Here is a 27951-nt window from a genome sequence, read left to right on the forward strand (position 1 = left end):
AATGCACTTGTGTGAAGCAACAAAAAGTGAAAATAAAGATTTTTATTAATGTGTGGAGCTGAAACAAAGCAAATCAAATCCTTGTTTATATCTCCCAAAATGACTTTTGTGTGTAATATTTACACTATACATGTTTAATAAATGGAGCATTTCCCTAAGGAAGCCCACACATAGCAAATCCAACTGCAAAAATAAACATGAACAAAGCTTATGACAGTCAAAGAGAATTAAATAACATACAAGTTATGAAAAGGCAAGGTATAGGCTCCCACTTGTACCATTAACATCATGTATTAGTACCAGTGACGTGCGGTCAGGCTGAGCCATTTATCATGAAAAAAAAAAAAAATATACACACAATATCATGAAATAAATAATATTTGTCCATTGAACTGTTATACAAATGTATTTTCTGTATGATTCCAATGGTTTTAACATTTTCCGAAGAAAAAAATGGCTGAATTTGCACATTTCCTGATCAAATAGAAGTGATAAACCGAAGCGAACGTGAATGTGGCCCTCAGCTGTCTACTAGGAGTGAACAGTGGAATCATGTCGTTAATAATATAATGTTGCAGAAAATTATTATTTATTATTGCTGTTCTTGCAGAGGCAAAATTCAGCTTTTTTATTTTTTACTTTTCTGAAATACACAAACAGCAGTAATGGCTAGAGTTACATTTACAAACAAGTCATATGCAAGATATTTTTATGCTCTGCTGAATGAATTAATTTGACTGCCAAGATGGAGGACTTTAACATCAAAGTATCAGAATTTTTCCTGGTGAAGGATGGTGAATGTACTTCATATACAGATAAAAAGTAAGTACTGTACACAAATAAATAAATGGGACTAAAAAGTATATGAAGTTTGAAAACATATTCTAACCAAAGTGAACGTCTTTTCTGTTTTTGGTTATTCTCTTAGTGAGAAATCTGTATTAACATAAAAAAATAAATCCAGTCAGTACCTCACCAGCCATGAACCTCGCCACACGTCACTGGTTAGTACCGTTCATGGAGCATACTGGAGAACATTCAGTGGAATGATTGTAAACAGAAGGAGAGCCTACGTCTCCAATGTGTGTCTTGACTGGAGATGACGAGGTCATTTTGCGGCCCTCAAGAATCTTTTCATCATCTCCCGATTGTCAAAAGGAGCCTCACAGGTTGGTCTCATCCCACGTGGGGTCGTTCATGCTCTTCAAGACCCTCCTCACCACCTTCTCCAGGTCCTTGCGAGCTCTCTGCTCCTCCTCCAGCACCCTCTTCATCTTCTTGTTGTCCTGCAGACAGTAAAACACATGCTGCCATGATGGAAAGGTTTCATTCTCAACTGGTATGTTGCAACCCAGAACCATTTTCAATGAGTTCTCGGTCTTGCCAAAAAATGTGGAATAACCCGATGTCCCTGAATGCACCTTTTGTCTGTGGTAGTCGCTTGCTATGCCACCACAAGTTGCACATTTTGAATTGTACCAATCAGAGTAATGCTTCCATCCATCCATCCATCCATTTTCTATTGGATGGATTATCTTATCCTCACTGGGGTTACAGGGGTATGCTGGAGCCTATCCCAGCTGACTTCGGACGAGAGGCGGGGTACACCCTGGACTGGTCGCCAGCCAATCACAGGGCACATATAGACAAACAACCATTCACACTCACATTCATACCTATGGACAATTTGGAGTCGCCAATTAACCTAGCATGTTTTTGGAAACCGGAGATTCAAACCCAGATCTTCCCGATCTCCTGAAGACATGATATGAATGATGAAATACTGAAATCAAAATACTCACCTGTTTTAGCTCTTGAACCTCATCCCTGAGTGCATACACCACATCCACGAGGCTCCTTCAAAATAAAAAAAAACATTTATTAAACTTTACCACACAGACTGATTTAAATATGTCTTTGTGTTTATTATGATTATATTATTTGTTAAAATAATTTCCCCAACAATGAATGTGTTTTTAATCTATTTTAAGACTCAGCAGTATTTATAATTAAATGGTCAGAATTATGCAGTAATTTGCAATGAATCAATGTGATTTGGAAAGATATTGTGCAGGTGTTTCTATATTAACCATATGCATATTATGTGGTGCTGTTTATTAAAGAACAGAGAGGAAATTCAATAAAAAATACTTCTCTTCCACTGCACTTTGTCCGTTGCGACTGGAATCTTCCAGAAGGACTTTTTCTTCACCGGGAATGATCACATGCAGCTCCGTGTCCCTCCGTTGTCCTGTTTCCGGACAAAAACATCACTCAAAGACTTGAAATGAACAAACACAGTCCATATTTTGATAGTGAAGCGCGGGATGTGGGAGAAAAAGAAAGTGGGGAAAAAATAGGGAAAGGATAGAGGAAATGTTCCTTTCAAAGTAAAAACCAGGACCCCAAAACATCTAGCAAATGAGATATTTATTCCAAACTCATAATACAGCCATTTTTGGGACTGAGAACCAGTCCCACAGTGGACCCCTGGAAGGCGTCGTTAGTTTTGTTTGTGAGTTAAGAGAGAGACATGAGTCACGTGTGAACAGAGCGCACGTCAAAAAGTACAATGACGGTTCAAGACAGCTTGTCAACCCTGCATGTCCCGAAATGTTGACTCCATGGTCACAAACTGTCACAAAGTAGAGCACGATACAGGACAGTTATAGTCTTTACAACGGTAGGAACCTACAAAGTCCAACGGATTTGGGGTTCAACCCAACTTTTGCTGCCTAAAATTTGCGATTTATTTGGCTTGGCCTGTGACGCCACCATCATTACTGGCAATGAAGAAAAGTGTGATGATCACCACAGAACAGGAACTTTTCTGTGTCAAAGTTAGGGAACTACAGCCAATATATTGATTACATGCACAAATGAACACTTATTAATCCCATGAAGTTCATTTCATGATATAGTCCAAACAATTCTTTTTTTCAGACCAGAGTTAGTTTTTCTTAGGTGACAGTTCAAGACAGGACATGTCACATGACCACTCTGAAGACGACTGCAAGTGAGCAGTCCAAACTGTCAGAAACTATGGTCTGGAAAAAGAATTGAGAAGAATACTTATTAATGAATCCAAATGGGTGACATCTTCCTGTTCCCTCACCATTACATATACTGTGTCTATTTGGGTTTTATTCAATTTCAATATACATCTTCTGATGTTACTTAAATAATTGCTTAGACAGGTTAAAAGGTTACAGATTAATTAATTATTCGCAAAACATGCATTTTTTGTGTTTAAGTTCAAAACAAAAACAACAAATGGAAGTCCTCAGGGTTTAGCAGAGTTGGGCATCAACTTCCTGTTCCCTCCCCATTATGTCTGTCAGGCATCTCCAAAGCCTTGAGTGGTTACTTTGTTTATTTCATTTCAATGCATCATGGTTAACTTCTAACTTTACTGGTTAGTTTGACTTTGGAGGTTCCACTGTGGCAGAAATACTCATTGAATGAATCTTTTCCCTTCCCTCCTTAAGCTAATTCATGACTAGTATTTACAGAAAGGGAATATGTGCTCTGAGATTTGAAGTTCATACATAAAAGTTTGAAATCTTTTTTGTGGCCCTTCAATGCTTGTACTTAACACTAAGGGAAGAGGCATTTCAACCACATGTACTTTACAGGAACATTAAATATTTAAGTCTCCCTTCAAAAAGGACTATATCATACACACTAAGTAGACCAGAAAAAAAATAAAAATGTACAGCATATATTGACACATTCTTGCTCCACCCACTGTCCTGTTACATGATTGTGCAAAATAATTTAAAACACTGTCCAAAGAAATAAAAATTTAAAAAAAACATCATTCTTCAAGAGTTTCTTTTGTAAACATTGACATACAAATCAAATTAAATTAAACAGTTTATAAAATAATAAATAAGACCAAAACAAATGGACCTTTATATACGGCTACTACATACGGTAGATGCCAACCCGGATTTTTTTTTTTTTAAATACCAACACTGGAAAAATACTTCTTCATGAAAATAGTGACACAAGCCGACAACACAGAGGCATGCCTGACTTTTTTTAAATGAGGCTAAAAACAACAGGCTCTGAACATCCATTTCTTTTTCTTCTTTTTTTTTATAATTCAAGCTGACCTAATCAAACTACCACACTTTAAAAGTTACTGGTATTGTTTGGACATTTTGGGAAATGTACTAGTTCCATCGCAGGATTTGTATTCACAATTTTGCACTTCAACATGCAGTTGGAGGCCTTTATAAGTACAGCAGTGCCCAAAGTTATTCAGACCGTTTTTAGTTAGAAGTAGCTACGATTCTTTTAACATATTAAGGAAATAATTAATATCCCAACTCCGGTTTCCTCCCACATTCCAAAAACATGCTAGGTTAATTGGCGACTCCAAATTGTCCATCGGTATGAATGTGAGTGTGAATGGTTGTTTGTCTATATGTGCCTTGCGATTGGCTGGCAATCAGTCCGACAGCTGGGATAGGCTCCAGCATATTTATGAATGAATGAATGAATAAATAAATATCCCATGCCATACAACTTTGAGGGGATGCAATCTTTTCCAGCATTCTAAAGGGATTCCGGTAACTTGCAGCATGATCTCGAACATTCAAATTAAATCAAAAATAACAAATGATTTTGAACATCTTTGTTACCCACATGAAAAAAATATTAAAACTATTCAATAATAGATAATAGAAAAAATATAATACAAATAGGGCACATTTATCACTGAACAAATCTTTTGCCACTTTTTAGCGTCATTGACAGAAAAAAAACATTCGCCATAATAAATCATGATATATTAGGGCTGTCAAATGATTAAAATACTTAAATGAATTAATCATAATAAGCAGCGTTACATCTGAAATATGCCAATTTTTACTGTTTTTGAGGGGTTTTGTTTTTGAGGGGTACACTACGTATAAGTTGAATTCAATTTAAGTTTTCTGGGACTCTGGGATACTTAAATGCAGCAAATTATCTTTTTTAGTCACCATGAGGAAGTGTTGTTGCAATGACGAATGGACTAGAACTAAGAAATATTTGACACTATTTGACAGCCCCATTATTTTATATAGATATTTGTATTACAAATATTAATTATATGCACAATATAATTTCATATATTATATTTATACACCATATTCCATGTGATGTTTGGTTGATCTAATTAATCAAACTCACACTCACACTGATGTTGGATTTTATTATGATTAAAAAGGGACTGCTTGTAACTAGCTTAAAAGTATCTTTTTTAAACTAAACAAAAAAAAAAGGTCAGCATACATTACCATTGGTGGTTTAAAGTACTGACTGTGGGGAAAAACAATTGTCAATATTTTTCACAGTTCCAAATTAAATACAATAAAAGTCATTGACCCGAATAAGATAGCTGTGTTGTGCCCGTAACACAAACGGCACAACAATATTTTGCAGTCATACTGTTGTTATGAGAACTATGATTGCTAACATTAGTGGTAGTGGTAGTATTTCTATTGTTTTTTGCCTTTTTGTTCATTATGTTGTTTGTTTAATTAATCATATTCAAAAGCGTTTGCCATTCCAATTGCAATGTAAATTGCTTTTAATACAGCTTACTTGCAAATGTATATTACGCCATATATAAAACAACTGCTATTACAGTATTTACCATCTTGTTCAATGTTGGAAGCAAGTATGTCTGTTTCCCAAAATGTCAAACTATAATTGAAATATGAGATCAATTGTACTACACAAAGGCATTGTTTTCCACTGCAATTTGTTATATGCTTCAATTCTATGTTTGTATATTGTCCAAGCACTCGTTGTAACCGGATTTTAAGGATTTTACATTGAAATGGATGACTAACCTGAACATTTTTGGAATGTTTATTAGCTGAATATTATAAATTAAAGCCACTAAGTGTACTAGCATTAACATGTCATGTTGCTGTATTGTGTGGCATCAGGGACATACAGTATATGGCAGAAATTGATTAGCATCTGTGCTATATTGGAGCATACGCACTCTCAAACCACTACCGGCCTCCGAACCGCACACCATCAGACTGAATACACTCGTTCCTGAATTGCATCTGAATATCAGACAGAAAAAGTTGAGTGGCCACCTCCTTTTATCCCACCGACATCGCTCTTTCTCTCGCTCTACGGGCTAAAAGAGAGTTCCCTCATGTTTGTGGTCAAACATGGGGTCACATTCAAGATAAACAAACAGGAATTAGCAAACACTTACTGCATGACAGCTACAGAAAGAGAGAGGAGGCACATAGAAAAGGGAAAGTGGCAAAGGCAACAGGGAGATGCGTTAAAAACATCCTGTCAAACTAAAATAAATAAAATAAGTTAACAATAGAAAATAAATAAATTGTAAAACATCGACGATAAAAAGAGGTAAGCAAAGCGCGCTGGGTGGCAGCAACCGAGCGTTCTTTTTAGTTCTGGTGCGAGATGCAGCTCTTGCGTGGCACCGAACCCATCCGGTAAGAGTGGCTGGTCCAAATGGAGTCGTAGTCAGAGTCTTCCGAAAGGTCGGAGGACAACTCTGGCCGCGACACACTGCTACGACGGCCCGGCGAGTCGGCGCAGGGCCGATCGGCATCGGCCAGCACGTGGTTGTGCATCAAGTCGGTGCCCTGCCATGCTAGGATTGGGAGGGGGTGGGGGGGGTGATGGAGTGACGGGAGAGGAGGTAGGCAGGGTTTTCATGCACCAAAAAAAAATGGCAAAAATAAATCGTAGGGTGGGGGACAATGGATGGAATCGCAACGCAAACCAACAGGAATGGAGAGAAGTAAAAGTATGGAAATAAAAGACCAACCGGAGTCATGAGGAGTGGAGGAGACAGAAAGGAAGAGAAGATACGGTTAGAAGGCTCAGTTCAGGACATCAGTGTTAATAATGAAAGCTCAGCAAGACAAACGAGGGCAACTAAGAATCTTCTTTTTGTGCCTCTTTTACACTGCCTGTCAAAAACCCAGCATTTTTCACATTTGTTTTATGTTGCTGTTCTGTATAAACGACACCAACAATGAAACAAGGAATGAAGGCAACCTGGCACTTTTACACATCAGATCCGTAACAGAGGGCGGACACCACCAGCGTGTAAAGTCTGGGTAATGTTGCATCACGTCTAATCGCTGCTGTCAATGTCGCACAACAACCACCTGAATCTGCAGTGTTACTGTGTGAAAGCCCACAGTTACAGAAATATGCCACTTCACTGTTCTAGTGGTCTTTGGCATATTCTAAATATAATAATATATTCAGATATATTACACTAATTTACCAGGTTTACCTTTCTCAGGCTTGGCCCCGAAACGGAAAAAAAGGCTTTTGATTTTTTATATACATGTGTATGTGTGGACTTCTTGAAAATTCTTTAAAACTTACTGGAGTTGAGCGTCTGCCTGGTTTTGGCGCTGGTGCAGTAGGCCTCTATGACTTTTAGGATTTGAGCGTCTTCTTCCAGAGCAGCAGTGCCTAAAGAGGACAGGTCAAAAATGGATTTTAGTGCAATATTCAAAAAAAATCTACCAGGATAATAATGTCCACTTTTAATTTAGACCGTCATTCATTCAAATAACAAGGTTTATTATTGTGCTTGTAATTTTATACTCTTTGTAACTGTTTAGTTATGGAGTGCATCGTGGAGAGTAAAGGTGTCAAACATACTCTTCCTCAAGGCAAACTCTTCCTCAGACTGTTTCCTCTCCGGCTTGCGCTTGGGAAGAAGTTTCTTCACACTCTTGGGACTTTTACTGAGATCCTGCACATGAAGTAAAGATAAAACATTTACAAACATTTAACATCTCTACTGGCCTAACCACTACTAGAAACACTGACCTATATTTACAACTTAAATTCTAGTATTCTAGTATGATTCGCTTAATAGAGAAAAAAAGGGAACCGTGTCGGAACCTTGGTTACTGGCATGACAAGGAGATCCCAATTGAGATATATATTACACGGCACAGTGGAGGGGCACCATCTTGATCTGAGGTGCTATTCCTTTAGTGGAACAATGGAGCTTCTGGTTGTACAAGGGGCATCAAACAACTGCTGACTATGTGGAGATGCAGACTACGTGAGCTAGGGTCATTGATCAGCTGGAGACCAAACTCAGCTGGGATTGGCTCCAGCATAACCCTGCGATCCTAATGATGATCGGCTTGGAAAATGGATAAAAACTATTACAGCACTGGGTGTGTTCAACTTTACTGTGTTCAATTAAAATAACATTTTAAAGATGTTTCCATTATCAGTACCTGACTGTTGATTGGTTGGGAGAAATCACATGGATTGAAAGACATACAGAAATATGAGGCATCCTATTTTAAGATTAAATAATTGATTAATTCATTAAATAACCTAACCTCCTTGTAGCAAAGGGCGGCAGAGGGTCGTAGTGGAGGTGCGGGCCGCAGGCAGCTCAGGCTCCAGGGTTTGGGGGTGTTGGGGGGTTCCAGCGGACCCCACATCATCGTGCTGTGAGACGTTCCGTGGGAGGAGGGATGAGGGAGAGTGTGGTAGGTGGGGGCCACGGTCATGGCTCTTCCCTCGGCGTGTCGGGACGGGGTGACGGGGTGGGAGGGAAGCTGTGGAACCATAGCGTGCGTTACAAAGTGAGAAAAAACAACAACAAATGTAGCCAAGTGTGTGTGTGATGCTGACAGTGTGGCAGGGCACAGTGAGAGGTTTGTGGCTTGGTGCTGTGGCTGCAGTGTGCTTGATCTGTCGTGTTAGATGCTCCACCCAGTCTTGCAGATCCTGCTGATTGGTGCACGCCACTTGAAGATGGTCGAACATGGGACCTGCAGAAAAAAGCCCATGTTGATAAAAAGGCATTTGAAGCAGCACAGCAAAGTACAGACATAGCTTACCGCTGAGCTCAAAGGCATTCTTGTGGGCTTCACAGTCTTCAAGCTTGCTCACTGACATGCTGGCCAGAGGCAATTTTCCCTGAGGATGGTAAGCTCATCATGAGAACCAAAGGAACCAAAATATAGTTAAACACGCTTAAATCAACAACCTATCTACGTCCACCAACTCATCAGGTCCTTGTCCACCATGTTCTTATTATTACTAAAAATGCTGACTGTTCCAACTACATGCAATTCAAAGGCAGAAGAATCATTCGAGACGGGCTCAAAAGGTAATCTAAGTATTCGAACGGCATTCTTATAAAAGTACTAATTGCCTTCAGAATGTGGAGCAAACTTTTACATTTTTTATGACGGTTGGTGGCGAATGTTTCGTGCTGATTGACGGGAGGGGTTAAGCAGCATGAAACAACAGGCATAAAATTACTGTTTAGTTACACAGCAAGTAAATGTCATCCTGTTCGGTGCAAAGTATGCTTCAAAATAAAAGCATGCTAGTATGAAAGTGGACTCTCCCACAGCAATTAACAAAATGTACCTATTTCCTTTTTTTAAGATTTTTAGCCTCCAGGCTATGCAATAACTGTGATTTTAGTCATCAAAATTACTGCTGCTAGATGTGTATAAAATATCATACACACGTACACAAATGGGCATAAAGTGCAGTAGTTTGATTATCGCTCATTTTCCTTAAGTCTCTGGCGAAAGTCACAAGCAAATGTGCAAGCAGTGGCTAGTTTCAGTTTCTTCAGTTTTTTTTTTTTTTTTTTTTTTTTTTTTTCTTTTAAGAAGAAGAGAGAAGAGAAAGGTGGGGTGGGGGGGGGGGGGGGGCAGTAGAGGGAGAGACAAAAACAGCAACAACAAGAATTCCCAAAACAACAACAGTGACAAACAGAACAGTTAAATGTCAATGATGGCTAAGGGTCACACTGGAGATGATATCAGTGGAATGAAACAGTCCAACTTACCAATAGCAATAGTAACAATGAGGACATGACCCATGATAGTAAACACAATTGCAACCATACAGTTACAGTAATTAAAATCTCATTGCTTGACATCATTATTACTGTAATAATAGCATACCAATACTATATAAACATCAGGGATAAGAGAGTAGATTGTATAGAGAAGCGCCCATGTGCTGTGAGTGCCCATATGGAGGTGTGTTGTGTATGTGAATGTGGCTAGTTTCAGTTTCAGTTTCAGTTTCAGTTTGCCAGTCTGAGGGGTGTCAATATAAACGGATTCCATTGTAAATAATAATCAGGTGAGCACGTTCCGCATCACGAACCTGGAATATGAAACCGCTCATTCTGGGGCTGGCCGACAACATGAGAAGGACGTGGGGGAAGAGCATGAGGTAACGCTCACTCTTCTCCTGGATAGATTAAGAGGGAATAACAAATGTGGAGGGGAAAGGAAATAATAAACAAAAGACAATGGTCATCAACATGAAAACATTCAGGCAGGGTGTTAAATGGCCAGTATTTAATATATTAAAATAGTTTTATATAAACAGTTTAATATATTTTTTTACTATTTAAATCTAACAGCTAACTTTTGCAGGAGAAGCAAGATGCACAATAACGCAACTTGCCCCTCTCATGGTCATTTGGAAGTACAAGAAGAGATGAGTGGCGCTACCTCTGCCCCAGGACTGAGCACCAGGACCTGGCTCATGTACAGCACAGAGCCAAGGGTTTTGATATCATCGCCCTCCCACAGCCGAATGGATTCAGTCAGTATCTGCAGCTCCAGCTCCTTACGCTTCCGCACCTCCTGGCACTGTGCCTGGCACACAGTAAGTAAACCATCACTGTGAGATGCGAGTTGCGCATCTTTATGTAAGCTACAAAAGGACGTGATGCAATAGTGCCTTACCGACAGATTTTTGAAAGAAGCCATGCACTTCTGAATGTCACCTCTGTCCGGGTGGCTCTCCTGGAAGACAACAAACATTGATGCTCCAAAATACATCGATAAGACACAACAAGGTGCAGATGTCCACACACCTCCATATGCCTCTCCAGCTCTTTGAGCAGGGTGGGGTATTTATCCAACCTCATGAAGGATTTACTGAGGCCAGTGGTCAGGGTGAGGATCCCAGGGCTGACAGCACCCCTACCCTCCATGAACTCTCCCAACACCTCCCTGCACGGACACAGTGATCAAGCAATTCATTTCACAGATACAGTAATATAAGATAATATAAGAATAGCTGTTATTTTTTTGCTAATAACATGCAATTGAATGCAGCTTGTGAGTTCACAGACCTGTGTTGTGTGAGTACATTCACCGCACAGGGATGGTTGGAGCAATAACCCATATAAAGAGCCTTCATTTGGGGCATAAGGTTGATGAAGAAGCCTCCCACTCTTTGTTGACTCTCTGGCAGCCTTGAAAAAAATACAGTAACAAAATAAGAAAATGAAATACGGTCCTTTGGATTGCATTATAAATAGCCCAATGTAACACTGTGACCAACAAGTACTGTGAGGGTACTGGTATTGGTTTCATTTTATTTGAACATGCATCGGGTTACAAAGGAATGCATCACACAAATTCACAAGCAAAGATTATTAAATCCATTTTATAGTTTCTATTACGATTCAATTACAATCAGTTGTTTTTGCTTTACAATTATTGACAATATAAATGATTGTCTTTTTTATTACATCTGTCAGAAACATAGAATTAGAATTCCTTTCTATTCCTTTCTTCCCTTGTCCTTCATTTTGGAATTCCTTCGTCCAGTTTCGGACCAATATTGACAAAGTAGTGGTTGAACTTTTCAACTGTCTCATTCATATCCTCATTTAGGTGTTTCCAACCATGAAATAATGAGGGCAGTCTTTCGTCTTGTTACTTTTCCTAATAATAATGTTTGAAATGCCCCAGGTTGCTGTAATATTGTTTTGTTCTTGTAAACTGTGTTTAAATTGTGTGCATCAATCACATCCTGCAGTACAAGAGTTTACCACCAGAGGGCTCTCCATTTGTTATGAAACGGGATACTGGTGCAGTCTGAAATTGCTGGAGGGGAGAGGGAGCGCTTACTTGGTGCATTCCTCCAGTGACTGGACTAGCATCTGCTGAAAGGTGCTGATTTCCTCCAGGTTGCCCAGGATAAGAGACACATCTGCTCCGCTCAACCTTGCAAGTCAAGAGAAAGACAGCCTATTGTGAGAGAGAAAGGGTTTTTTTTCTCCCTCATTATTTGTACTTCACTATAGTCATACTTCTCAAAGCCCTGGAGATGACGCAGGTAGTTTGTGAGGAGGCTTTGAAGGTCCTTGGAATATTCTGTCTCAGTTTCTAAAATGTTTTGCAACACCTACAATACAAATTAATGTAAATTGTGTCAAATAGATTAATGAAATGAAAGGTCCTGAAACTAATATTGAAATTGCTTACCAAGTTGTAGTATGTCTTGCTAATTGCAGATGTGTCAAAGCCTTTAGGTGGACTTTTAAGTGTACCAGACCGTGGGGACACTTGTTTGTCTATGGAGAGGGCAAAGACATGATTTGAAGAGAATCTTACATAGACAGGATAAAGTCTCATGACCATGGGGGTATGGGTATTTGGTCCAAGTTCAAAATTACCAGAGCCTTTGAGTTCACGGACATAGTTGCTGGGAAACCATCCCGTCCTGCCGTTGAGAGTCCCCTCCCACCAGCCCCCGTCCTCCTGACGGGTCACGCCAATGATATCACCCTTACTGAAGGTGAGCTCATCCTCGTTGGTTTGCTGAAAGTTAAAGCGCGCTTTCACCAGCAGATGCTGTCCGCTGTTCTCTGACATGTCCTGAAAGAAGTAAACAAAGAGTTTGTGACCCAGAGAGGAGAAACACTGAAGCATCCAGTTGTGCTTTTTAAAGATGAAATGAGAAGTGAAAACTTTTACAAATGTGAGTAAATCTGGATATACTTTAGAGTAGTCAGCACAGTTTGCAAAGCAGAATAGATTCACTATCCACTGAAAATAACTCCTTAACTTTGACAGCCTTGGTATTTACACATGTAAATACACATGGCAAATGGACTGCAGATTGCAGTCGATTAGTTTACAGTTAAAAAAAAATACTTGCAATTCCTCTCGCACAAAGTTAGCTGGCATAGGCTCCTGCATACCCATGCGACCGTAATGAGGCCAAGCGACATAGCAAACAGATTGATGGATACAAAACTAAGTTCCCATGATGATTAGAGTGCCATAGCAGAAAGGAGTGAAAGTGATGCTACAATCACATGTTTCAAGGTTGGATTGCAAGGTTTATAGTGTGTGTGGTTCCAATCCCGCCTCGGGCACTGCCACTTCTATATTATGTGTATTCACAATAGCAATGCCTTAGTTCACACTTATTCTTCTAGCTGTCCTGTTCTCGTGAGACAGCCTCACCTTTTAATATTGCAAGATCTGGTGACATCCCTACTCAACAGACGTCCATTGTTGTATAAAAGGCTGGCAACACAAGTGAGTACACTTCACAGTGAACCAATTGTGCCCAAAGTATTACTATCGATCGTAAGAAACATTGGTAAATTTCATGGTCAAGAGTGCTAGATAACAGAGTTGCACAAGTTGTTACTGGAATCCTCTTAGGAATCCTCCATAATGACGGGGAGCTGGTGGATGTTCAACACCTAAACAGTGTTACACTTTCCACCCGATCAAGCCGCGTGGAAAAGAGCCGCATGGAAATCCACTCAGAAGACTGTGTGTGACTTTATACTCCGTGAATACATGGCTAGTACTATGAATCGTTTGAAATTACACATGATGCTAAGTTCATCTGTTCAGTGAGGAGTGCTGGACTTACCAGACTGCGAAACTGGCTCTGCAGCAGCTTGGAGGATCGACCCAGTGAAGCCTGAGAGGCCAATGACTCAAAGGACTTGATGCGGTGGGCTGAAGAGTGTCGGGCGCACACTGAATCACTACCCACGCCAATATCTAGAGAGCAGAAAGCAAAATAAAAATATACCAAGCCTGGTTTGAGCCGTCAATGCCCACACATGCTCATTGACTATTTACTCATTGACTGTCTTCCAATAGGAACACCCACACACATCACAAAACAAATACACACACACACATTGAACTAACCTGCTGTCGCTTTATTCAGAGCAACCAGACTGCTCAGCACCTTTGAGAAGTTCAGGCCCAGCAGTAGGTCACTGGCCTCAAACGGCTGCGGATGACAGAGAAAGTTTAAGTCAACACACAGGATAGGAGCAATCCAAAACACTTGTTAGCATCTGCGGCATATGTCGTGTTGGTGGAAGAGGGAAAAACAAACAACAAGCTCAGCAGACGTGAACATCTGCAGCAGCCACAACCCGGTGAATTATGTGACATGTAATCTGACAATGGGTTAAGAGCCCTGATCAACGCTGTAGGCAACCACAAAAAAATCTTTTTATTGTCAAGAAATTCCAAAATCAATGAATGTAACCTTTAAAAATGTCTAGTCGTGGACATTTAGTCACTCAACTGTAGAGAGTACCAGGCTTTAACAATAACATCCCAGCATGAAACACCTGCTCAGGGCGGCTGACGGATAAAACAACTCTGCGGTAAGATGCACACACCTTTCACAATTTCTCATGAATGCAGAGACAAGACAGACAAGTGTGTCTATTGTTAGTGGCTATTAAAAGACAAAGTACAGTAAATATGAATGGAGTTAGTCGAACGGTCATACTTTGTTGATCCAACTCTTTTTTTGAAGATCAGATTAAAAAAAAGGATTTAGCTGCAATATGGGGCCGATCCAGTTTTCACCGTGAACACTGCCATATGAAGTTGGGCCATACACCCCACACCGAGAAGACATGTGCTCGGTGTGAGGTATTATTCACTGTGATGTTTGTTCGAGCCTGACTGTTCACTGGATACATTTTTTTGGTGTAAAATTTTAGCTGAGCTTTGACTTGAAATATAAAATATAGTACAAATACAGGAATTATATTTAGTTATATTTAATTTTTATTAGATTTTTTTATGAGAACATGTCTCACAGAGGTGTGTTACACAAGCCAAACAATATTTTGTCATGTTGTGTAATAGTCCAGTAATACTTTGTTGCATTATTTCTAATGCTTTGGAGAGCTATTTTCATAGCATATTCATGGAATTCATGTTTGCAGTATACCAAAAACATATTCTAAAAATGGATCAGAATAATTTGTATCGCAATATCCCTACATGAGACATCATTAATTCTGCTAATTTACCAATAAACTGCAGAGAAAAGCTATAAAGTGATGCAGACAGTACTCTGCTGTGCCTAGAGGGAGTGTACGTGTAAATCTGACTCAGCCATGAACCTCACAGTGCGTCACTGATCCAAACCAACAAGTGGCACTAACGACTTCTCCCAGAGCAAGTCAGAGCTTTTCACACACACACACACACACACACACACATACATAAATGACCTGGAGAGATGCAATCGTGACACCAACGGTTGTTTAGCAAACAACAATTTAGCAAACAACAAAGGAGACGTTATGCTAATCAACACTGCTATTATGCACATTAATAACATTACCTGCAGCTGCACTGAGAGCAGCGTTGTATCAAAAAGTCACAATCAGCGCCTGTGTTGGGACGTGTTGTACACTGGCCATTAAACATGTTCAAGTCAGCGTGGCTCATGCTTAGTACGGACGGCATTGATTGGATCTCTGCCGATGGCCGCTTCATTCTGAGGAGCACTGATTACTCATGCTTCACTGCTACTGAAGACGAGCAGTGACTGAGATTTGAGTCTTTATTCGCCTTCCGCTCTGATTGCTGATATGCCTCAAGGTAGCGTATGAATGTGACTTTGTGTTTTCAGAAGTATGACATTACAAGAATATATATATATATACGTGTGTGTGTGTGTGTGTGTGTGCTTTGCCAACTGCAAGTACAAAACCAATAAGCAAGTGCCCCACCTATTCGGCTTAATGGCATGTATGCCAATGTCTGTCATTTTAAAAGGTCCTACATGCAGACTAGGATGAGACCTGTTGGGCTAACAATACAATGCCACGACTGTCATGGTACAACAACAAACTACTCTATCCACACTACTATGCAGGCAAAACAGTCAAACAATAATGCCCACAACAATTGGGCACTGAGCATCGATGAGAACCGGGACGAACATTCTGATTCCCCCAGAATCTTTTTTTTTTTTTATTTATATTTTATATTCCTAAACTCGGTGATCGACCTACCCGCCAACCGGGAAAAATGGCTGCATAAAACCAATGATGAAGACAGGAAGCGTTTGTGTTCTCTAAAACACAAACAACAGGATACATTTTCCTGAGGTTTTCAAAAACGTGTACTCCTATGTAAGAGACATTTATGTTCAAGTTAAATGGTTTGATACGATTTTTGCACATGACGTTTGGCTTTTTTTTGTTTTTGGAATGAGAGATCAGACAATGAGAATGGTGTGTGAGGTGGTGATGCCCCATGATTCGTAGCCAATATAGTATGCTTCACTACACCTGAGTACCAACCAGTCACTCAATTGCGATATGACACAATGATCTTTGAATGATTTTCATAATCATTTTTTTAAAAGGTCAAAATTATCAAATACTGATCGATAATTAATAGCACAATTATCAACCAGCAAAATTTGTTATGGTGACAGGTCCAACTGTTGAAAATACTAAAGTGAAACTGACCTTTCATTGCCTGTGAGAGTTTTATTTCATGGAATTTGTGGTCTAAATAGTGGTTGGGCCAGTTACAATTACTAGGAGAGCCCGGGGAAGGCTGAGAGACACTCATGTGCCCCCAGGGAGTAGATTATATCCTAGTTACACTTCTCCAGCCTGCTGGCATTATGACCCGATTCCCTATAAAAGACAACAAATTGACGTTTTAACTATAAATAGCTCAAACAGCCTCCATTAGCCTAGAAGGATGGACACAAGACTGTCATGGCGGCCTGGGCTTAACATTCCCATGTGACACCTTTCTACTGTGACATATGTTAGGAGTTATAGGTCCGTAACACAGCAGTGTCTGTGCAGCAAGAGGGGACACAATGTCACAAGCAAGACGAATCAAAACTCCCGAAGCTGAGCATCTATCAGTCTGTCACAGTTTCTGGTCTAAGCAGCTCTAGTCAGCTACCTGGGGTCCGAGCCAGCAGCCCCGCTGCACTCTGGAGAAGATCCAGCTTGGCTCTGCAGATGTCCCAAAATGCATGTAATCCTGCTCAGTTCACTTCACACAAACAAAAAACACAAACTCACCAATATCACATTTGAACATGCTGGCACTTGCTTACGAAAACAAATCACTTGCAAAGGTAGATATGATGCCATGTTTAAATTCTTACAAGGTCAGGTCGCTACGGGGCAGTTCTAAACACTATAGCTTGTGTTTCCGCTGCAGGTTTTGTACTGTACTGTATATAACAACTTCAGTTTTTAACTTAAATCATAATTTGGTATATTTGGCAATCCAACTAGCAACAACAGAGACAATACTGTAGTAGTGATAAGGAGCAGCTCAGCCAGCATTCTATGACCTCTTTGTCAACAACAATACACAAGTGCAACACACAAGTTCCACTACTTCTTGTGGCGTTAAACAACTACATCAGGAGGTTACCATTATTTTCGTAACATGGCACTAATTTGTAATCCCGGCAACTATGGAGACTCAGCTATCAATTGAATGAGGCGTTAATTGGAACATTAATTCATTCATTTTCTACCAATTATCCTCACGAGGGTCGCGGGGGTGCTGGAGCCTATCCCAGCTGTCTTCAGGCGAGAAGCGGGGTTCCACCCTGAACTGGTCGCCAGCCAATCACAGGGCACATATAGACAAACAACCATTCACATTCATACCTGTGGACAATTTGGAGTCGCCAATTAAGCTAGCATGTTTTTGAAATGTGGAATGTAACCGGAGAAAACCCACACATGCACGGGGAGAACTTGCAAACTGGAATTGAACTCAGGTCTCCTAACTGTGTGATAACCACTCGGCCGCCATGGAACAGTTACTGCATTTTGAAGAGATCAAACCACAAACCTACAACCTGCAGTGAGAGCCTTCGCTAACCGTCTTCGTATTTCCAACACAATTTCAGTTGCCTGTGACTGCTAAAGAGCATGTTTCATTCATTCAATTTCTCCAGTCCCATCTCTCGTTGGCAGCCGAGAGGAGCAGCACTTGTTGTGGAACACTGACTTGCATTGTCAAGAGGGGAGGTTGGTTCAATGACCCCTGTGTGCCACCCTACAGTGCACACTACCCATAAAGCAGCAACTTGTGAGTGAGTGACAGGACGAAAAGATCTGACTTCTGTATTCAGGTCAATAATCTAGACATGACTGTGACATGAAGGACGATAACGCTGTGTATCATAGTCATAGCAAAATATGACTACAATTCACCGCATTCGCTCAGTAAGTGCTTTGCTTTTGTAGATGAAATGATTCATTCATCATTTTTACAAGTTTGTTTTTTAACTTGCCAAAAAGAACTGCACATTTCCAAATAATGCAGTTTATGTTAGGGTGAAATGGGTATGTGACAACAAAGCCACGCATGAGCAACAACATTTGAATTCATTGGTAACACTAAGCACTGGTGCATCTGTAAATCAAAATAAGTGTAATAAAATCAAATAAAGTTTGTTCAAATGTTTCTAACCTATCATCGTGAGACTGGGGAGTGCTCCCCAGGCTGCAGCCTCAGTCCTCCTCCCCCTGCCAAGTGGGCTCCTCTCCATGAAACCTTTGTTTCACCCTCTTCACTTAAAACGTTGTAGCTTTGATGTAAAGGTAAAGCTGACGCATGCAGAAGATATGGATGCCATAAATATCATCGACTCTTACCTCGACACGGAAAGATGTACAGCCCTTGGCAAACTCCTTTATGTTGCTCAGACACTCGCCGTCGTTCTTCGGCTCCTGGTAGATCTGAAATGATGACGAGGAGGAGAACCAAAGATTAGCGGCACATTCCCACTTCCTTCCGTTGTCTTCGTGTGATCTTAATAACCGGAAATGGGGAATAAGCATAAATATCATCCACAACAACGCGGACCGAGTTGTAGTGTGTGACACCCCGGAAGGCTACGCTCAAATCCCGCTATGAGCTCATGGAAGAGAGGCTGGAGTGTTGAGTTCCACACCGGACGTGACGTTGTCAAGATGGCTACGCCCTGCAACTACTATATTGATGAGCGCTTGGCGTTTTAGGACAGCGGATAAAAGAATTCAAAGGGCGATTGCTACACATGAGGTGAAGAAAATACGACACTTTCCAAACACCGAAACACCGTGAAACACAATCCCAGAAAATAAGACTCCGAGTCTTAACAATACTCGCTAGAAAGACTTACCTGCTAGCTTAGCAGCTAATTTTCTGGTATAAGAGAAATCTAGCAGCCATTGACATAAAGCACAACCCTTTCCTTTGATATATGTTTCGTTGGCAATAAAAGTTTGAAATTCCTTTGGGCAAAAACGCATAACCTTGCAAGAAATGTAAACAGCTGTAAGTTCCACCCCAGCCCTTTAGGGCGGTGCAAACGAGCAACAAAAAGCTCCAAACGAAGAAGAAGCTGTACCAAACAATGCATTGTTTTTTAAATTTTAAAGTTTGTTCATTAGCTCATCACACAATCCAAATTTTGAGGAGACGTGGAAAACGTACAAATAGTATATCATGATTATCATCATTTGTAGGGCATATTAGTGTAATTATTATCATTATATTATAATATTGGAGATGTAACCCTATTGCTTTAAGGTGGTCAGGAATTAACAGTACTTTATGGTTGTAAAAGTAACTGTAAAGCATGTTTGCTTTAAGTTTGTTTAAAATGTCTATTATTATATTATTTTGGTTAATATGTTCCGACCAGTCCAGGATGATGAGAGGCTCCAGCATACCAGCGACTCTCGTGAGGATGGATGGTTAATATTTTCATTTTCAAGTGTAACTGTCTCAATACAGTATTATGCCTGTGACTGTTACAGTTACTGATACAGTAATATTTTGTTATTTCCTTTACGGTTGGCACCCCGTCTCCTTTTCTCTTCAACTCTGTCCCCTCCTGCTCTGGTCCGGCCGCTTCAAATATGCATCACAATAAAACATTGAATAAAGAGAAATACAAACTATGTAACAGGAGAAGAGTATAAAAGTAACACTTTTTGTGGATTCAGTTTTTTTTTTAGCTACGGTTATAAAGTTTTGATAATAAATTTCTGATTCAAAAAATATTTTGTCTCACTTCCATTTCTTGTTTTTGATTTTGAACCCCAATTTGATCATGAAGAACAGTGAAAATGTAAATTATTGCCATTTTTCAACGAGTCTCAACATTTTGATCAGGAAATAGTTTTTGCATAATATCCCCCTTTTGTCTACGCAATGATGCTGGCCGGCAGAGGTGTGCTTATATTTTGTTTCAAAAAAATTCTTGCGACCAGCAAGTCACATACAGTACCTTTAAGAGATAGTAATAGTACATTTTATTTTCATAGCGCTCTTCAAGGTACTCAAAGACGCTTTACAATAAGATAAAATTGAAATAAAGCTAAATAACAAACAGCAGAAAAGCACATTAAAAACAAAGTACCTCAGTCAAGTATGAAAGGGCAGACATAAAAAAAAAAGATTTGAACAGGTGGGTTTTTAGTTGTTTTTGAAGGTGGGAAGGTCAGAGCAAGCACAAAGTGAATATGGCAATGAATTCCAGAGGGTGGGGGCAGCAATGTAGAATCCTCTGTTAAAAATGTATTTGAGCTATTGACTACAAATGTTATTATTGCTATTGTGACCTTGCATAGATAGGTTTACCTTACCTTTACCTTACCCCTTATCTTATTCCTTATCTCAGCCCTTAACCCGAGATTTTGCACATTCACGAGAATCAAGCTGTGTTCCAATTTGCCTTAAATCAATGGATAAGGGTTGCACAGCCCTAGAAACCCAGTGTGGTCTGAGACAGCACTCGAAATGTGAGGGTTATGGAGTTTACTCTGATTCAGCACCCCCGCTGACAAAGCAGCAGAGCCGAGACCGAAAGAAGCATACTGTATAAAAGTATGTATTTAAGCATAATTATTGCATTTGACAGTAACATCCTTTGCTACTCCATGTAAATATTCTTCATGTTTTCAAGTGTTGTTTGTCAGTAGTTATAACTAGCCGGGTAACATCAATATCGAACTTCACTGCATTTCATAAATCATTAGATAGCGACCACAGTAGCCCGTTAATTGTAAGTTGTATTTTAAATTCACGCAGCTACTGTCACACTATACTGTTGTACTATGTTTTATTATTAGCTATGTATCTATAATCACTTAATGTATATAAAGCAGCATATTGTAGTGTGCTAAGTTTGTTTGTTGTGAATTATAGCCACTCAATAGCCACTAACAATTCTCATGGTGAGATACGTGTACAGTATTGTATTCAGCATACAGTGCGGATATTCAGGAAGTGAGTTAAATAAAACATGTAAACAACACGGCCACATGGACACCATACCACATTATCACAACTTTTGGAATCTAACATCGTCCCATCTATTTCTTTTAACAATCACACTGTATTTGTTTTCAGCACACTATTCTATTATTATTGTATTTACAGTGAGTTAATAGCTGTAGCCCTGCAATCATGTATACGGTATGTACGCTTACTGCAGTAGATGCTGAGACAACTGAAGTAAGCCTTCAGCTACACCGCACCATACTCCAGGACCATTTAAAAGCTGCAATCCAAGTATGAAAATGTAAAATGGAACAAAATGCCATTCTTGACTTTCTTACAAAATAATCTGAGAGAGAACATCAATGACAGGAGGATAACAGTGCCAAAACTGGGAGGTTTTTAATAATTTATAAGGTTTATATTTATTCATGTGAATTGTTACTTCTATGTTGTATGTGTATTTGGTATATTTTCTCTTTTTGTACATGTTGCAGTGCTAATTATAGGCTGTTATTTATTATACTTGTATTGCAATAAATGTGTCATCTATACAATATGTCACAGCCAGCAAGTGGTGAAGGGTGATGGCGTCATGAAAATCAAGTGGCGATCCATTTCTTAGTGGCTTCTTCCTCTTGGTCCTCGATTTTAAGGGGTGGAATTGGGATTTAGCAGAGTGCACTAAGCAGGCACAGCATCATGCGTAAGGGGTGGCCAGTTGCCTCCATGGGAGCCCCTGTCCAAACTAGCCGAGGCGGTTTGCTGACGGACACAAACACTGCACTGTGTCTTTAAAAAAAAACGGGGGTGGAGGGGTCCATCTGTGCTTGCCTTTGCTAGTCAATGGCGGCCCACACTTATAGCTATATGGTGGATATAGTGACCCAGCACATAATGTTGCTGTCTGGGTGTTATTATGTTCTTAATAAATAAGCATTTATTTACACATTATAATCACATATATTGTATTCGTTACTGGCGATGTTGCCCGTTTAAATGAACGTGTTTTTTCACGCACATCTATTATAATAATATTAATAATAAGCTTGACCTACTAAAGAGATTTGCTCATGGACTAGTGGGCAGAAAGAAAGACAGAAGCCAGACAACAAGCCCACAGACAGACCTTATGCGGAGGGGAGGGAGAGGGGGGGCGGCGATGGGATGGTGGTGGTGGTGTGTGTATATGTGTATAATGCCCTTACTTTCTCCGTGGATCCGGGGCTGAGGCGCTCCAGCAGCCTGCACAGGACCACGCCATCCTTGAGGGAGCTCTGCAGGAAAGCCTCGGGATCTGAGATGGTCTTCTTTGGCGACTCGAGCACCCCGAGCGTAATCAGCCATGTCACCGTTTGTTCCGCCGAATTCATGTCCGGCTCACGGCAGATCCGAGTCGACAAAGCGGCGGTGGCGCGGTGGTGGTGGTGGTGTGTTGCTGCCGCTGCTGCTGCTGCTGCTGCTGTAGGGGCGGCGGAGGAGGAGGAGGAGGGAGGGAAGCAAGAAAGGAAGGAGGAGGGTGCATATACCTCGACAGCTCCTGGCTGGTCACGCTGTCATCCTGCACAGGAATGATGATGCATAGGGGGAGGATAACAGATAAAGGAGGAGTGGGGTGGTGTTTGGATGGAGCAGGTCCGGTTTCCTGCCTCCCTTTGAGCTGGCAATCTGTCAGAGGTTGCTGATGCTCACCAGCCACGCCACCGTTTGACGTCACGCATGTGAGTGTGTTGAGGCGACCAGTTTGACTGTTTTCATGTGCACCTGCAGTGGGGTTTTCTAATGGGATCCAGTAGCATGCATCCATCATCTATAATGCTTATCCTCATTTGGATCCCAGGTGAGCCTATCCCAAATGACTTTACACCCATACTGTCAGGGATTATGGGCCCCATAAAAAATCACATTGGACCCACCCACCCTATTACTTGGAAATTGCCTCAACTTTTACCCCTTTTCCCACCGGATGAGAAGAAGCCAGAGTACTTGGAGGAAACCCACAGATTTGAACCCATATTACAGAATTTTGATTGACACCGTCATAGACGTGTTAATGTGTTTGTTATCTGTCATGTTGATAATTACTACAATAATAAACACATAAGAATATTCATTCATTCATTTTCTACCGCGGGGGGTGCTGGAGCCTATCCCAGCTGTCTTTGGGCGAGAGGCGGGGTACACCCTGGAGTGGTCGCCAGCCAATCACAGGGCACATATAGACAAACAACCATTCACACTCACATTCATACCTATGGACAATTTGGAGTCGCCAATTAACCTAGCATGTTTTTGGAATGTGGGAGGAAACCGGAGTACCCGGAGAAAACCCACGCATGCACGGGGAGAACATGCAAACTCCACACAGAGATGGCCGAGGGTGGAATTGAACCCTGGTCTCCTCGCTGTGAGGTCTGACCACTAGACCGCCGTGCCGCCCCACATAAGAATATACGTAGTAATGGTAATCTTTAGTCTGCTATTGTGTTTTATGGTGCATGTTCACTTCATGAAGTGTCCAGCGGCCGTACAGTACACAGCAACTTGCACTGATTGTTTTTTTTTTTGTTTCATGTTCTCAGAATGTTGGTGAGAATCTATACATTGGTCACATCTTCTTGTTGCTGTGAAGCTCCAGACCACCCACACTGCTCCCACGGTGTGTACACAATAGTGAGTAAATCCCTCACATTTTGATAAGAATAAGCCATAAATACTTTGATTAATCTATTGTACTCATATACACCGGGTATCGCATTCAGTTGACAGTGCGTGTCTTAAACAATGGGAGAGCTCGGGCTGCCGCAAAACTGATGCTACGTCGCTTACCATGACTGACAGTGAGAATTGATGTAAAAAGTAGAAGCGGGCTATTTGGTCACACCCAAAAACGGGATCACTGCAGGGACACAAGAGAGTTAGCAAGCTACTGAGCTAACAAGTTTGTTTCTCCAATTTAGTTAGAAAATGACAAAACATTACCACTTCCACGCGGAATGGGAGGAGGTAGCAAGCAAGCAAAATCCCAGCATAACAATGTCATGTTCACTACACCAGCCTGTCATTTGTTGTCCTTTACTAAAATAAGGTGGCGTTTGATTATAATATATAATGTATCATGTATAAGATGACCATCCTTGGTGGAGAGCTACTTCGTCTTGAGTGCCTTTGTTTTTAAAGCGTGGCCTCGCGTGTCATGCTCTTTTATCCATTTGTCAAACACGCCGCAGGCTGTGTGTATGTGTGTGTTGTTATCCGTTGGTAAGCTGGCCTCAATTCAAGAACAGCAGCAGCAGCAACAGCAACACAAATCAGACTGAAAAAGTTTCTATCTCCATAATGAAATGTCAGTCCGTTCGTGTAAACATTGAGTCATGATGATCTGACAAAGGCCAGAGGTGGTGTAAAAAAAAAAAAAACTCATCACATTATGCTCTGCAATATGGTTATTGTTTATTGGAAGAGGCAGCCTCTTTCTGAGGGGCCATAAACAGCATTAAAAAAAGGAGGACAAGAATTATTTATTGGCCCTTAAGGGGAAATTATCTTTATTCAGTTGAATACATGCAGACATCCATGGAGAGACATCAGAGTTACAAGTGAGGCCTGAGCACGGGTGCCAGGAGTTTGTGGACCTCAGAGCAAACGGCGTGGGGTCAAAAATAGGAGTTCACAGAGAAAAAGCAAAGTACAACAAAAGAGGCCACAGACGACCGCTCACCAGGAAACTAATAAAGTACAAAAAACAGGACAAAGTAGCAAATACCAGAAATAACAGTTGGCAGCAAGGAAAAATGGCAAACTAGCAAACGTGGCATTAAGGAAAGAAGCTTGCAGTACACTGGCGAAGGTTCACAACAATCTGGCAAAGGAACTAGCTAAAGAGCATGGCTTAAAGGGATAGTTTTTAGATTTTATGACATTAATTCATATGACATCCCCATTAATGGTGACTTACCCTCCAATTTTTCAGTGATGAGGACCATACCTCTGTTTGGTAGGCTGGAAAGTTACTCAAAACAGAACTTTCTGACTAAAAAAGAAAGTCCCTTTTTTGTGCACAGTGCACCAGAGCAGAACGTTCAACTCGGGAAGCGACAGGAAACAGATTCACTCTGAAAATGCATCTCTTCTTACTAATTGGTGAGTACATCCCTGCCATCATCATCCACTTATACTTACAAATGGACATTCCATTAGGTACACCTGTATCATCTGATAAGATCCAATTAAGGCCTCTATTAATGATGTGTTTATGCAGTCAATAATGCTCAAAACACTGTCATGTTATTTTATGTGCAAACCTTATTTGCTGTATTGTTATTGTTGCCCAAGTATTAGTCACATCCACAATGGTTTTGTTGGAGTCAGCTATGACGGTGAGTGTGTGACGGTGAGTCAGCAGCTAAATAGAATTCTGCCATCACTCGTGCTATTATTCATTCACACCCCTGGTTTTTTCCATAATATGAGGATTTCCACTGTTTTTTCCCCCAAAACTAGTTATCTACCAATTTGTTAGCATGAGCTGTATAGTATGGTGTTGTTAGATAGGAATTCATTACATTCATCTGATGCCAAAAGGAGAGGAGGCTTCATTTCAAGCCACTGGGTGGGGCTCTCTGCACACTGCATCTGTACTGAGCTAAGACTGAAGAAGAAAATTAAGCAGTGATTTAAATAATGTAAATACTTACACAGTACAGTATATCCAATTGTAAGTTAAAGCAAATATGTGTTATTTTAACTGTTATATTCAGTAAACCACATCACTTAACAGGAAATTACAATATTAAATTACACTCCTAATACTGAGGTATGCTGTATATGAAATTGAGGACTATAACACTGATTAATCATCGCACATTAGAGCTATTATATTAATAATAAAAATGAACTTGATTTATATAGCGCCATTCAAGGCACCCAAAGTACTTCATAGTGAACCTGGGATTGTGAAAAACTTCACGTTTCCATCAACTTTATTTTAGTGAATTACCAAGATTATCAGTAATTCATTGTTATCAAACAATAACAATGAAGGATTTCATCCACCCATCCATTTTCTATATTCCGCTTCGCCTTACTAGCGTAAAGATGAACTAAAGAGCTCCAACCGCTGGACATCGGTGTCAACAGGGCGTTGAAAGTGACATTGCGAGCGGCATGAGAGCGATGGATTAAAGATGGCGAAACACGAAGGCACCACCGGGTGAGTCACGCCACCATATGTAAATGTATTGTGGATGCTTGGACTAAGGTATCTGCTTTCACTGTTGTCCGAGCTTTGGTGAAAGCCAGAATCATTGTTGAACAGCCACCTGATAACAAGACTGACTGCGACAATGATGAGAGGGAACCCGGCATGTTTGATGGCAAAATTCAGATACAGAAGATGAGGACTTTGATAGATTTAAAAATACGGTATTGGTTGGAATCCACACTGATGAAAAAGTAAACCACCATATTGACCGACCACCCCCTATATCTGTATGAAATGGTTTGGTCAAGCATTTAGCATACAGATTTAGCATACAGATAACAGATACAGATACATATAATGTTGCCTATAGTACTAAAATAAATCAGGTCTTCAGAAAGCTAGGTGAGAAAGGAGAAAGGGAAGAAAAAGGAGATTGGGTAGAACTACTAGGGCTGCATAAAAAAATTGAATCGTCCAGTATTGTCCCGTTTGTCATGTGACAATTTGACACATATCACTTGGGTATTACAAGGGTAAAGAAAACACTGAGCCCCAAATCTGCACAAATCATCAGACAAGCAAAAGCGCTATGCCAGTGATGTACGTTATGTTTTGATTGTGTGCATAACCTACTAATGAGGACAGTATAGCTGTAGTGGAAGTGTTACCTCAGGATCACCATGGTTACAGTCTCAAGAAGCAGGTAGAAACAGCATACTTTTTCCACTCGATCCCACTGTTTCTGTGGGTGAATGTTAGGGAAAGGAAGTGTTGTCAGGAGGTCCAACTCTCAGGGGTTGATACAGGTAAGCATCGGGGGAGGCAGTAGTGCGTTTCAGGTGCCGTCGCCATGGGTATGTATATGTAACCATGGGCGCTTCATCAGACATCATAGGGCCAGCCCCTGGCATTTTTTTTATACCTCCTTTCACACCAAATTCCAACATTTCCGCTTCATCCACTGGGAAATGCTGCTGTTTTGCTATTCATGCAGCAGATGCTATGAAAGTATAGTCTTGTACCTGGAACAGGAAATCCACTTTAATCTGTCTTCTTGAATCTAAATGAGTTCTGTTTTAAGTTCCAGGATATAATTGTTTTTACAGATGGATTCCGTGCAATACAGGTGAAATATTATTTCCCGTCATGGCAGCAGGAATAATGGATGAACCTGGTAAGTAGACAGGGCCAGATGAGTAGACATATGTTTGCTATAATCCCGCCGATGGAGGATTATGTTGACGGCAAAACGCATCCCCCGATTCCTGATAGTGATGAGCATAATATTATAGTTAAATGGAACAGTTTTGTTTTTTCTTCAATATCCTGATGTTTCTTTTTTTGTCTGATAACTTGTCCTACACTGTATGAACAAATGCTGATCTT

The 27951-nt window shown here is 40.5% G+C and overlaps 2 protein-coding genes across 5 annotated transcripts in view; one reads left to right on the plus strand and one right to left on the minus strand.

The window, feature by feature from the left end:
- arhgef7a (Rho guanine nucleotide exchange factor (GEF) 7a) lies at window positions 1-22881 on the minus strand. Of its 3 annotated transcripts, XM_058081114.1 has the most exons (23): window positions 22571-22881; window positions 18749-18832; window positions 13989-14073; window positions 13702-13835; window positions 12485-12686; window positions 12294-12382; window positions 12119-12213; window positions 11937-12032; window positions 11153-11275; window positions 10892-11030; window positions 10761-10820; window positions 10524-10670; window positions 10171-10257; window positions 8877-8955; window positions 8668-8807; window positions 8370-8591; window positions 7669-7762; window positions 7387-7476; window positions 6465-6637; window positions 6230-6239; window positions 2152-2251; window positions 1803-1857; window positions 1-1286 (listed from the first exon to the last, which is right to left on the minus strand). In XM_058081114.1, the coding sequence occupies exons 1-23, from the start codon at window positions 22733-22735 to the stop codon at window positions 1164-1166; spliced, it is 2592 nt and encodes an 863-aa protein (XP_057937097.1). In that variant the 5' UTR covers window positions 22736-22881; the 3' UTR covers window positions 1-1163. The 3 variants fall into 3 exon arrangements, with proteins under 3 accessions (XP_057937097.1, XP_057937095.1, XP_057937096.1); XM_058081112.1 differs by lacking the exons at window positions 6230-6239; window positions 6465-6637 and having other exon boundaries at window positions 4-1286; XM_058081113.1 differs by lacking the exons at window positions 1-1286; window positions 1803-1857; window positions 2152-2251 and having other exon boundaries at window positions 2311-6637.
- aff3 (AF4/FMR2 family, member 3) overlaps window positions 18794-27951 on the plus strand; it is a 26232-nt gene continuing 17074 nt past the window's right edge. The window contains exons 1-5 of one of the 2 annotated variants that reach the window (XM_058081107.1): window positions 18794-19157; window positions 23945-24035; window positions 25427-25505; window positions 26453-26574; window positions 27672-27739. In XM_058081107.1, the coding sequence (XP_057937090.1) occupies window positions 27731-27739 (9 nt within the window). In that variant the 5' untranslated portion in view covers window positions 18794-19157; window positions 23945-24035; window positions 25427-25505; window positions 26453-26574; window positions 27672-27730. Of the gene's footprint in view, window positions 19158-23944; window positions 24036-25426; window positions 25506-26452; window positions 26575-27671; window positions 27740-27951 lie in introns of those variants that run through there. The other variant, XM_058081109.1, reaches the window with a different exon arrangement.

Source organism: Doryrhamphus excisus, chromosome 9 (assembly GCF_030265055.1).
Source record: "Doryrhamphus excisus isolate RoL2022-K1 chromosome 9, RoL_Dexc_1.0, whole genome shotgun sequence".
NCBI classification, from domain to species: domain Eukaryota; kingdom Metazoa; phylum Chordata; class Actinopteri; order Syngnathiformes; family Syngnathidae; genus Doryrhamphus; species Doryrhamphus excisus.